Source organism: Cavia porcellus, unplaced genomic scaffold (genome assembly GCF_034190915.1).
Source record: "Cavia porcellus strain 051 isolate PalLab524CR breed Dunkin Hartley unplaced genomic scaffold, mCavPor4.1 scaffold_8, whole genome shotgun sequence".
In the NCBI taxonomy this organism is placed as follows: Eukaryota; Metazoa; Chordata; class Mammalia; order Rodentia; family Caviidae; genus Cavia; species Cavia porcellus.
The window spans coordinates 89,963,295-89,974,432 of NW_026947491.1; the positions used below are offsets into that span (position 1 = coordinate 89,963,295).

Sequence of the window (11,138 nt, forward strand, 5' to 3'; positions counted from 1 at the left end):
TGCTGGGCACACACTCTGTCCTCAGTGTGATCAGCACCAGGAGGGGCGCTGGGTGGCCATGTGACCAGCCCTTCTGCTGCTCGCCGCTGCCCCAGGTCTGGACTGTTGTTTTTTTGTTTTTTTCCTTTTTATCGGTACCAGGGATCAAACTCACAACTGCCTGCTTACAAGGCAGGCGCTTATGCCACTGAGCTAAATCCCCAGCCCCTGTTGTTCGTTGAAGTAACTGAAGCAGGGTTGACGAGCAGCTAGTTCAGTTTAGTATTAATTGTGTAGACGCTGCCAAAAGTCAGGGAGTTTTAAAAATTATTTTTTAAAAAGCAGCATGTGGGAAGGCAGTTAAGATGTGCTGTGAACATGGACTAGCTCCTGATGTGTAGGAGACTAGACATGGGCAGATAAAAATTGTTAAAAATTAGCAACAATGAAAAAATAAGTGACAGTGGTCAGTGTGGTGACGAGCATATGCAGTACAGGGTCTGTGACAGTCCTTGTGTGTCTGTGTCCACCCCAGGTGCACGTGCTGACCTTCACTGTCCACCTGCTGCTGCAGAGCCTTGCCAGCCGCCTGCAGGTCGGGGACCTGGACGCCTGCTTGGACATCTTGATCGAGGTGAGGTTCCTGGGTGAGATGCAGTGCATGGCAGCCCCTGCACAGAGAAGCATGTGCTGGCGTGTCCTGGCGTGTCCTGACGTGTCCTGATGTGGTGTGTCCTGGCGAGGCATGGCGCCTTCTGCCATGGGGCTGGTGTGGCAGCGGCTTCAGCGGGCCCTGCTTCCGGGAGGTAAGGGAAACAGTGGCCTCGTGTCTCCGGCGCCTCCTCAGTGAGCATGCTTCTGTTACTGCCTTGAATCCATTTTAAAGGATATCGGACGGAGTCTGGGGTTTTTATACAAAGATGCGCAAAAAACGCTTGGCTTATAATCGTGTAAAATTACACTCATTGGGGCCTGGGTGCAGCTCAGCAGCACAGGGTCTGCCTGGCAAATGTGAGATTGGGAGTTCTATCATTGGTATAAAAAAGAAAATTACCCTCAGTTTTTTAAGTCGGACTCTGTAATTTAGGAAGAGGATCGATCTGAGGTGCAGCCTTTGGCTCACCGTGAACACAGTGCATGCAGTGACCCGAATGCCTGCCAGCAGAGGGTCCACAGCTCTGGCTGCCCACTGGCACAGGGTCTCATGCCCAGGCCTTTGTCCCACAGATCTTCAACCGGGAGTTATTTGGGGCCATGGCTGAGGAGAAGGAGGTGAAGCAGATCCTCTCCAAAGTCATGGAGGCGCGAAGAAGCAAGAGCTACGAGTCCTACGAGATCCTGGGCAAGTTCGTGGGGAGAGACCAAGTTACGAAGCTCATCCTCCCGCTGAAAGAGGTGAGGGCTGGCTGGAGCACCTTCCCGGGAGCCCTGGGGCACCGCTCCGGCCTCCAGTCCGGCTTCGGAGGAAGGAAAGGCGGTCCACCACACTGCAGGGCGACTTTCACTGTGAGATCAGCCGCTGTGCCCACACCTCGGGTCACACCTGCCGCTCTGGGTACTGCTGCCTCAGGGCTGCCCGTCTGTGAGAGAGGAAACTGAGGCGTTCCCGTTCCACAGATAAGAAAATGCAGACTCCAGAGAGCTAGGCGAGGCGGTGCACACCTATAACCCCAGCTACTCAGGAGGCTGAGGCAGGAGAATTCCAGGTTCTAGACCAGCCTGGGCAATTTAGCAAGACATGACCTTAAGAAAGAAAGGCAAGCAGGCTCAGGGCAGCGGAAAGAAACAGAGTGAAGAAGAAAGGGCCCAGTCCCAGGTGTTTCCGATCGGATGCCCACAGCCCTTGCTGTTTGCTTTTGTCCCCTACAAAGGGAGGGAGTGGCGTACCCAGCTCCCGCGGCGGTCTGTGCTGTTCCATCCAGGCGCTGCCCTCCATGGCGCCTTCGGCTCCCGAGCTGGGCACTGGGTGACCTCAGCACACAGCCTGTCCGAGCTGCTCGTGGGCAGCCAGGCCTTGGCCAGCAGGACAGAAGCTGCCCGTTCTGCTGAGGCTGACGATCCTGGCTTCCCTTCCATTCCTCCACCAGGAGCTAATTCCACCCCGGGGCTTCTCCCGCAACGTGGCACTTGGGGTTGTCGGTTCCTTCGGGACTGGCCTGTGCCATTCTGGAGCACAGGCCAGCGAGCTCGTGCACTCTCCTCCACGGCACTCAGAGCGGTGGCCTTAGGAGAGTCCGCAGTGTCTGCAGTGTTGTGCCGGGCCTCGCCCCCAGGGAGGGGCGGAGGGATTTGGGCACAGTAGTGACTTCATCCCGTGTGTGCACCCAGCCCTTACCCCTGAGCTAGAAGGAAGTGGCCAAGCAGAGGACACCCCGGAGCGGCAGGGACACCACAGTCCACGCCACCTCACCGTAGCGCCTCACTCTGCTGCAGGTCCTGCAGAGCACCACGAGCCTGAAGCTGGCCCGCAAGGCCCACGAGACCCTGCGGCGCGTTGTCGGAGGGCTGGTTGCCAACCCGGGCCTGGCCTCCGAGTCCCTGCTGCTGCTGAGCTACGGCCTGGTCAGCGAGAATCTGCCGCTGCTGACGGAGAAGGAGAAGTGAGTGCGGGCGTGCGCCGAGCCGCCCTCGGGAGCTGGCTCTGGGGAGATGGTCAGGGCCTCGCTTGCCCTCCGCCAGGTGGACCGAACGGTTTGCTTCAGTGCGAAACGAGCTGGAAATACCCGAGGGGTCGGGTGGTGCCGCTTCTGCAGGGTTTGGGGTGAGGTCTGCCGGGCGAGAGCGTCTGGCATGAGGGGACTGAGGTGGCTGTGACAGCGGTCAGTCTGACACCTCCTTTTTCTTCTCAGTGCTGGGAGTAGAACCCCGAGCCCCACACTGAGTGTCCCCACCACATTGTAACTTTCTGATTCCAGAAGGAAGTCTTACTGTGCTGTCCAGTAGACTCGAACTTGCCATCTTCCTGCCTCGGCCTCCCCGAGTGCGGGGGTTACAGGCCTGCACCCCACATGGCCTCTCGCCCGGTTTTGTTGGGAATGTTTCTAGACTGTACGAGTAGATTGAGGGTGCGTCACTTACTCACTTACTCTGAACTCAGACCCCACTCGAGGTATCCGAGGCTCATGTTGGCCTCTCCTTGGGCTGCTCCGCTGTATCACAGTAGAGTCCGACCTGCTCCCTGGGGCTGCCCGAGGCGTGGTCACTGTCCTGTCCTCATGGTTCAGCTGAGGCGAGCACAGAGCACTCGCCCTGGGGCTCCTCGGCTGCAGCTGATGGAGATCTTTCCCATTCTACTTGCTCCCGTGACTGCAGGCACCCAGCAGCCCCTGCGCCTGACCCACGGCTGCCCCCCGAGAGCTGCCTCCTGCTCCCCCCGGCCCCGGTCCGGGGTGGGCCAAAAGCTGCAGTAGCCAGGAAGACCAACATGCATGTCCTAATCGAGGCTGGGCTGCGGGTAAGGTGGCCTGCTCGCCTCTTCGGTCCCTGGCTCCAAGCTCGGGATCCATGTCATCTTGGACACTTGCACCCCTGAGCTGCCCCGGGGCGCTGTTAAGGACAGGGAGCGGCCTCCCCATGTACTGCGGAGGCGCCCACCTGTGAACTCAGTCGAATGCCAGCCCTTTTCATCTTTCACTCTGAGAGCAGAGCTCACACCAAGGCCAGGCTGGAATTCACAGTCCTCTTGCCTCAGCTGACCCAAGTGCTGGGCTTGCAGACGTGTACCCCTGTGCCCAGCCACGGGGCATGTTTGCAGACAGGAACCAACCACTGTCCTTGGGTTCCCATTGCCCGGGAAGGAGTCCTGTCCTCCATCAGGCTTCGGGGTCCTGCCCTCATGCTCAGCATGTGCTCCAGCCTCCGAGGCTTCTCCGAGACTCTAGGGTCACTGCCTGCCCTTCCCACACCATCTGCCCGGAACCTAAGGGACACACAGCACGCACCCCCTGGAGAGCTGCAGTGGGCGGGGGTCATCTCTGGGGCACTGGGCTCGGGCAGGCCTTGGGCAGGCCCGAGTCCTCAGCACCCACCCCCCACCCCCCGCAGCTGCTGCATCTGAGCCTGAAGACGTCCAAGGTCACGTCCGAGAGCGAGCGTGCCCTGGAGATGCTGGACCCGTTCGTGTCCCTCCTCATCAGCTGCCTGGACTCCCGGGAGGTGAAGGTGAGTGGTGGCAGTGCCTGCCGGAAGAAGGCCGGTCACTCCCATGCGGTGGACTTGTGTGCCTGAGTGTGACCTCACACCAGGGACCATTCACAGCAGTACCCAGGAGCTGGCATGCATGCAGCCCAGCTAGGGAAAGTGCCACCCTAGAGGGAGCGCCCTGAAAGGCGGGCACCAGGGCACAGGTGGCCTCCACCCTGCCCTCGCTGCTGGGGACACCGGGCACCAGCCTTGGGGAGCAGCGTCTGGACAGGGCTCAGCCCGGTGCTCGTGTCTTCTTGCAGGTGATCACCGGCGCCCTGCAGTGCCTCCTCTGGGTCTTGCGCTTCCCTCTGCCGTCGGTGGACGCCCAGGCAGGGCAGCTGACCAAGCACCTCTTCCTTCTGCTGAAGGACTACGCCCGGCTGGGGGCCGCCCGGGGCCCCAACTTCCACCTGGCTGTGAACTGCTTCAAGGTGAGGGGCAGATGGGCTCCTTGGCTGGTGCTCTTGTGGAGAGCCCGGCCGCCTTGGCACCAGGTGCCCCGGCTCAGCGCCCTGTCCCATCCCACAGTGTGTGACCGTCCTCTTGAAGAAGGTCAAGTCCCACCCGGTCACTGAGAAGCAGCTGCAGGTCCTGCTGGCCTACGCCGAGGAGGACATCCATGACACTTCCAGACAGGCCACCGCCTTCGGCCTCCTGAAGGTGCGGTCTCGGCAGCAGCTGGGGCCCTCGCAGGCCACGGGCTTGGCGCTCAGGGTAGCGTAGCAGGCACAGGACCGTGCTCCTGGTCTCAGAGTCCAGGCCCGGGCAGGCCAGCGGGGTGAGCGGGGAAGGCGCAGGGTTACTGCGGTGGTGCAGGAGAGCCAGGGCTCCGTGGCACAAGCCTGCCCCAGCTGTGCAGGCTCCTGGAGCGGGTCAAGTGCACGCTGCCTAGAATGTCCTAGAACGTCATCTGTCTCAGCCTTAGCAAGGGTGCGCTGCCCCTGGAGGTTAGTTTTGCTGTCTGGAAGCCGCCCAAGGCTGCGATTCTGAGTGTCCTTCCCTTCCGCCGCAGGCCATCTTATCCAGGAAGCTACTGGTCCCAGAAATTGAAGACGTCATGCGCAAGGTGTCCACGCTGGCCATTTCCGCGCAGAGCGAGCCCGCCAGGGTCCAGTGCCGCCAGGTAAGCGGGGGGGGCGGCAGGGTCAGGCCCAGGACTCTGGGGCGGGGGAGGGAGGCCGGTGGAGACTCGGGGCCTCGCGGGAGGGACAGGGAGACACTGTTGCCATGGACAGAGAGGGTGGGCACTGGTCAGGAGCCTCTGCGAGGCCACAGCAGGTGGGTCGCACATCAGGGAGGCGCAGCCAGGCCTGGTTTCTCCTGCACATGGCAGGGTACTCGCCCTCTGCTCCACTACCTCCGCCTATAACTTGGCAGTGTTGCCTGTGTCCTGGGGATGGGAGAAGCCAGGAAACTCCCGCGTGCCTGGGTATGGATGGTTGGCCCACCCTGCCCGCTGCGTGGCCAGGGACCCTCTGGGCACACTGCTGCAGTCCAGGAACCCTTGCCGCCCAGCACAGATGCCAGCTTAGGTCCGGCCCCGCAGGGTCCTGGGTGGGGTGGGCTGGGCCGACATGCTGTCCTCCGTGCTGTCCCCCAGGTCTTCCTGAAGTACCTCCTGGACTACCCACTGGGGGAGCGGCTGCGGCCCAGCCTGGAGTTCCTGCTCGCGCAGCTCAAGTAAGCCCGCCCTGTCCCTGCGACACACTCCCTGGCTGGCCGCAGGGGCGGCTCTGCACACCGTCTCCCTCTCTCTGACCACGGCGCCACTCGGGGCGCAGGGAGTGACACTGAGGCTGCACGGGGGAGGTCGCGAGGAGTGGGTGGCCCCGTGCGGGGCCTTGGCTGACGCGCTGCTGTTCCCATCCAGCTACGAGCACGAGAGCGGGCGCCAGTCCGCCCTGGAGACGGTCGCCTGCCTTGTCGCCGCCTTCCCGCAGGTACCCGTGCCCTCCGCCTGCGGTGGCCGCTGCCCCCTGCACACCCCGCCCCACTGCGCTCAGCCCACTCCCCTCCCTTCCCCAGGGCCTGCTGCACGAGAACTGCGGCCTGCTCTTTGTCCCACTCTGTCTGGCCATGGTGAACGACGCCTCGGCCACCTGCAGGGAGATGGCGGCCCTGGTGCTCAAGGCCCTGCTCGGCAAGCTGGGCCCCGAGAAGCGGGACTGGCTCTTCGGCATGGTCACCTCCTGGTTCGGAGCGAGGAAGGTCAGTGTCACTGCTGCTCGTGTGCTGGGCTCGAGGCCGGCAGTGAGACCCGGGGACCAGGTCCCGGGAGGCTGAGGCGGGAGGGTCGCCTGCGCTCCAGGCTGGGGTGGGCTGCACAGCAGGGCCCCGTCCGGAGGCAGAACCGTCCTGGGGTGGAGGTTCCCTTCGGGAGCAGACCACACAGTTCCTGGTCCCAGCGTCGGGAAGACATGTCACGCCCGCCTGCACGGTGCAGGCCCCGAGATACCCCGGCCAGGCCGCCTGACCTGTCCCTCCCACAGCGGCTGAGCAGGCGGCTGGCCGCCCTGGTCTGCGGGCTCTTCGTGGAGAGCGAAGGTGCCGAGTTCGACAAGAGGCTGGGCGCTGTGCTGCCCGTCATCGAGCAGGAGATCGACCCTGAGAACTTCCCGGACGTGAGTGCCCACGGCCCTGGCCGGCAGCTTGTCCAGCTGGGCAGGGGTGGAGGTGGGGGGTGGGGGGAGTGGCGGTGGCGGTGGCGCAGCTGTGCTCCGAGCCCACCCACCCGGGAGGCCCCAGCGCAGCTGGCAGCGCTGCACGGCACCTCCCCGCCGGGTGCTGCGGGGAGGAGGGGTGCGGGGCGCGGGCAGGCCCTCAGCACAGCGGCCCCGTGTGCAGGTCGCAGAGGAGCCGGAGGAGAAGGCCGCCGACCGCCTGCTCTTCAGCTTCCTGGTGCTGCTCAGCAAGCTGCTCCGGGAGCGCGGGTTCGCGCGCCTCTCCGCGCCCGCCAAGACGCTGGGCAGGATCTGGGGTGAGTGCGCCTGCCTGCTGGGCAGCGAGGAGCCGGGTGGCTGTGGGAGTTGGACAGGGACAGCGCGGAAAGCAGGTGACGAGGCTGCGAACAGTGTCCTCGGTAAGACGGGAAACCCGCAGAAAGCAGCGGAGTCTGCTCTGGGGCCCACACTGCACGCAGCACAGCACGGGGAGGCCGGGGCAGGCGGGCTGCCGCGAGTTCAAGGCCAGCCTGGGCTGCGCAGAGAGCCCGCTCAAAAGATGGTGATACATGGGCGCCAGCCTGCACCCTTGAGCCTGGATCTCACCCGGGCTCGGGCAGCACCTGGTCCCCTCGCCTGCCCAGCCGTGAGCTCCCGGATGCGGGTCCCTGTCCATCGCTGCTTCCTGGTTGCCAGCACACAGCAGTCGTGCGGGGCGCCCACTGTGTCTCCGTCCCCAGGTCACACACACGCTCACCTGCGCCACCCGCACAGCTGGGTGTGGCTCACGGCCGCCCAGGTCTTCGGCCTGCTCTTCGCCTCCTGCCCGCCCGAGGAGCTGGTCGCGCACTGGAAGGCGGCGAAGACAGCCAAGAGGCCCCCGGGCTCCGCGGCAGTCCGCTTCCTCACGGAGGACCTCCCCCTCAAGGTGCGGGGCCCTCCTGTCCTTCGTGGTCCCTGGACTTGGGCTGCCCTGGGGGAGTTGTCACATATGACCCAGCAGGGTCAGCACAGGAGGGTCCCCTGCGTGGTTAAAAGTGACTGGGCTGTCGTTAGAGATGGGCGCTGGGACATCAGGTGACGTGCCCTGCCTGTCACAGCCCTGGGGGAGGCCACGTGGGTGTCAGGTTGGGGACTGTGCGGGAGCCACTCCAGCACCCCAGACCTTGGCCTGCATAGTTCCATGTGAGCGCCCAAGCTCTACAGATCCCGAGAGCCAGATGGAGAGCAGGAGGGGAGCGTGGCCGGGCCACCCATGTCCCCTCAGGAGGGCGGAGCAGCCACAGTGTCCACATGGGTGCAGTGGTCCCGAATGTCAGCCCCTCGTGTCCTACTCGTGCTCAGAATAATACAGATGGCCACGCTGACCACTGCTGTGTCCCCTTCTCTTGCAGATGAGGGACCTTGCCCTGGCCTGCTGCCACCAGCTGCACTCCAGGTTCCTAGAGCCAGCCCCGGGCGAGCAGGTGAGTGCTGGGCAAGGAGATGGTGTCCAGTGTGCCCCTAGCCGCCCTCGTGAGGGGTCCATGCAGCCTGTGGAGCATGGGGCGGCTGAGTGACCGCAGATGGCGGTCGTGAGCACAGGCACTGTGTCACTGCAAAGCCAGGAGGGAGGGGTGGGTAGCGGGGTCCTGCAGGGCGCCAGGGATGAGTCTCAGGGGCTGGGATGAGAGCCCTGAGGTGGGTATGGCCTGGCTCCTAGGCAGGCAGCGGCTGCCAAGTGGCCCCTCTGGGGGGCAGAGAGGGAGCTGGGGTGCCTCCGTCCTCTCAGGGCTGCGAGGCCGACCCGATGGTGTGGGTTGGGTGGGATGGGCAGCACTGAGGATCTCACTCCAGGAGGCCCAGGAGGAACTGGTCACCAGCTGTCCGGCCTCGCTTCACAGGCACCTGGTGCCTGGGAAGACCCTGAGCTGGACAGGGAGCGCTGAGTGGCTCGGTCACCTCTGATGGGACTGAAGGGTCAGGGAGGTCGCCTCCTCTGTTTGCGACTCAGATGGAAGTTGGCACTGCCCCTGGGGCACTTAGTAGCCATCAGACGCCGGGGCCTGAGGGGCAGCAGTGTCCACTTCCTGCCCGCTCGGCTTCCTTCAGGCTCTGCCGCCGCCTCACTGCGGCCTCCCTCCCTCCCTCAGGTCGTTAAGAACCTGCTGTTCATCGCCAAAGTCTTGTACCTGCTGGAAGCGGATCCCGAGGCTGGGTGCGGCGAGGCACCAGAGGACACCGAGGACGGCCCACATGGAGGGAACAGGACACCAGGCCGCGCCACGCTGCTCTGGCTGCTCCTGAAGCTGGGGCGTATGGCCAAGCTGGAAGCCGCCTACTCGCCACGGAACCCCGTGAAGGTGGGGCTGCCCTCTGGTGAACAGTGTGGGGCAGGGACGGAGGCCTGGGGTCCCTCGGTCCCAGGGCGGGCTGACCCCGCTTTCCGCTCGTGGGCGGGCGCTGAGCGAGGGCACTGTGTCCTTTCAGAGAACCTGCATCTTCAAGTTCCTGGGCGCCGTGGCCATGGACCTGGGCGAAGACAAGGTCAAGCCCTTCCTGCCCGTGATCGTGGCCCCACTGTTCCGGGAGCTGCACAGCACCTACGCTGAGCAAGGTAGCCCCCGCCTGTCCCCACCCACCACAGCCACCTCCTCCCCGACCCTGAGCCACTGAGTGCAGGAAGGAAATGTGCCAGGCGCAGGGAGGCCGAGGCAGGAGGGTGGCCACGGCTCGGTCGGCTCGGTCGGCTGAGCTGCGCAGTGCGGGGCAAGGCTGTGCCTCGGGAGCGTCTCTGCTGCTTCCTAAGAGAGGCACTTTGTCCCCAAGCCCGGAGGAGGTGCTCTCCCTCCCCACGGCGGGCAGGCCAGCCCTTGCCCAGTCCCTTCGCACCTCCGGACCTCAGTGCTGCGGCAGCATGGACCCAGCAGAGGGGGCGAGGGTGGGGTGGACGCGGAGGGGGCAGTGGTCCTGCGTCGCCTCTGACGGCCCTCTCTGTGACCAGACCCTGCGCTGAAGAACCTGTCGCAGGAGGTCATCGAGCTGCTCAAGAAGCTGGTCGGCCTCGAGAGCTTCTCCCTGGCCTTCGCCTCCGTGCAGAAGCAGGCGGGCGAGAAGCGGGCGCTGCGGAAGCGGAGGAAGGCGATGGAGGTGCGTGCGCGGCCCGGGAGCTCGGGTCGGGGGCGATGTGAATTGGCCTAACGCGTGCGTGCACAAAAGGGGACACAGTGGGTCCCCAGGGGCCCGAGAGCGGGGCCGCCCGGCCCGGAGAGTTTGAGCTCGAAGCCGGTGCCGAGCCCAGGCCTGACCGGGCTGTCTCTTCTCTTTCCCAAGTTTGTAACCAACCCTGACATTGCTGCCAAGAAAAAGCTGAAGAGGCATAAAAACAAAAGTGAAGCGAAGAAGAGAAAGATTGAATTCCTGCGTCCAGGCTACAAGGCCAAGAGGCAAAGAGGCCGCAGCCTGCGGGAGCTGGCCATGGTGGAGTAGCCCCGCGGACCGGATGGGGCAGGACGGGGCAGGACGGGGCGGGCCTGCCCAGCAGAGCCGCACTCCGGGAGGCCCAGGCTTTATGACCATCTGGGTGGGCTTGGGCAGACTGTGGGCTATGTATAGACTCAAGCACATTCTTTTTTAAATTAAAATGTTTACTACTGCTGCTGTGTCTTCTTTGTCTAAGAAGCACCTAACCCTGAAAGTTTAAACTGTAATGGTTTAATAAAAAGAAGGCTTAGGAACAAGGGACACAGGGAAGGCCCTAGGGTCTGTCCCAGCTCTGTGTGAAGAGTAAACATGGTGATTAGCTCACGGCGCACCCAGTAAGTACTTCTTGCAGCTGCTCAGTACTTAGCGCCGGATACTCCCAGGTGCAGCTGGCTGCATGGCCCCACCGGGTCCCCCCAGGTGAGCCGCTGGGGCACATCACCTGCGTGAGAGGACAGCTCTCACCTGCGGGACACGTCCACAGCCAGTGCTGGACATCTGGGCGGCAGCTGGGAAGTGCCCGCCCTCAGAGGGAGGCCCTCAGAGCCCGACAGGCTGCTGGGCTGTGACATGGAGGGTTCAGACGCTCAGAGCAACAGGTGTTGGGACAGCGCGGGCTGGCATCAGCCTGCAGTCACCGACAGCTCGCGCCAGAACAGGACACCGAACTCTGCAGACCTGAACTGGAAGCAGTCCACACGGCCGTCCCCGAGGACAGAAACAGTGGGTCCACACCAAGAACAGGGCCCCAGGGTCAGCCACACCCAAGCAGGTGGCCTAGGCAGGGACAGGGCAAGTCGGAAGCAGGCGAGTGGCTGAGTGAGCTTGAAGCTCAGGGACATCTCGGCAAGG

General features: G+C 63.8%; 1 protein-coding gene across 1 annotated transcript in view; it reads left to right on the plus strand.

Moving 5' to 3' along the window:
* Utp20 (UTP20 small subunit processome component) overlaps positions 1-10,459 on the plus strand; it is a 70,228-nt gene extending 59,769 nt beyond the window's left edge. The window contains exons 44-62 of the mRNA XM_003476057.5: positions 515-613; positions 1,207-1,374; positions 2,413-2,579; positions 3,292-3,433; positions 4,024-4,140; positions 4,425-4,595; positions 4,693-4,824; positions 5,177-5,287; positions 5,765-5,844; positions 6,035-6,104; positions 6,190-6,372; positions 6,654-6,785; positions 7,009-7,141; positions 7,565-7,752; positions 8,219-8,290; positions 8,957-9,166; positions 9,294-9,420; positions 9,808-9,953; positions 10,137-10,459. Coding sequence (XP_003476105.2) covers positions 515-613; positions 1,207-1,374; positions 2,413-2,579; positions 3,292-3,433; positions 4,024-4,140; positions 4,425-4,595; positions 4,693-4,824; positions 5,177-5,287; positions 5,765-5,844; positions 6,035-6,104; positions 6,190-6,372; positions 6,654-6,785; positions 7,009-7,141; positions 7,565-7,752; positions 8,219-8,290; positions 8,957-9,166; positions 9,294-9,420; positions 9,808-9,953; positions 10,137-10,292 — 2,604 coding nt within the window. The 3' untranslated portion in view covers positions 10,293-10,459. The remainder of the gene's footprint in view (positions 1-514; positions 614-1,206; positions 1,375-2,412; positions 2,580-3,291; positions 3,434-4,023; positions 4,141-4,424; positions 4,596-4,692; positions 4,825-5,176; positions 5,288-5,764; positions 5,845-6,034; positions 6,105-6,189; positions 6,373-6,653; positions 6,786-7,008; positions 7,142-7,564; positions 7,753-8,218; positions 8,291-8,956; positions 9,167-9,293; positions 9,421-9,807; positions 9,954-10,136) is intronic.
* The last annotated feature ends 679 nt before the right edge of the window (positions 10,460-11,138 follow it).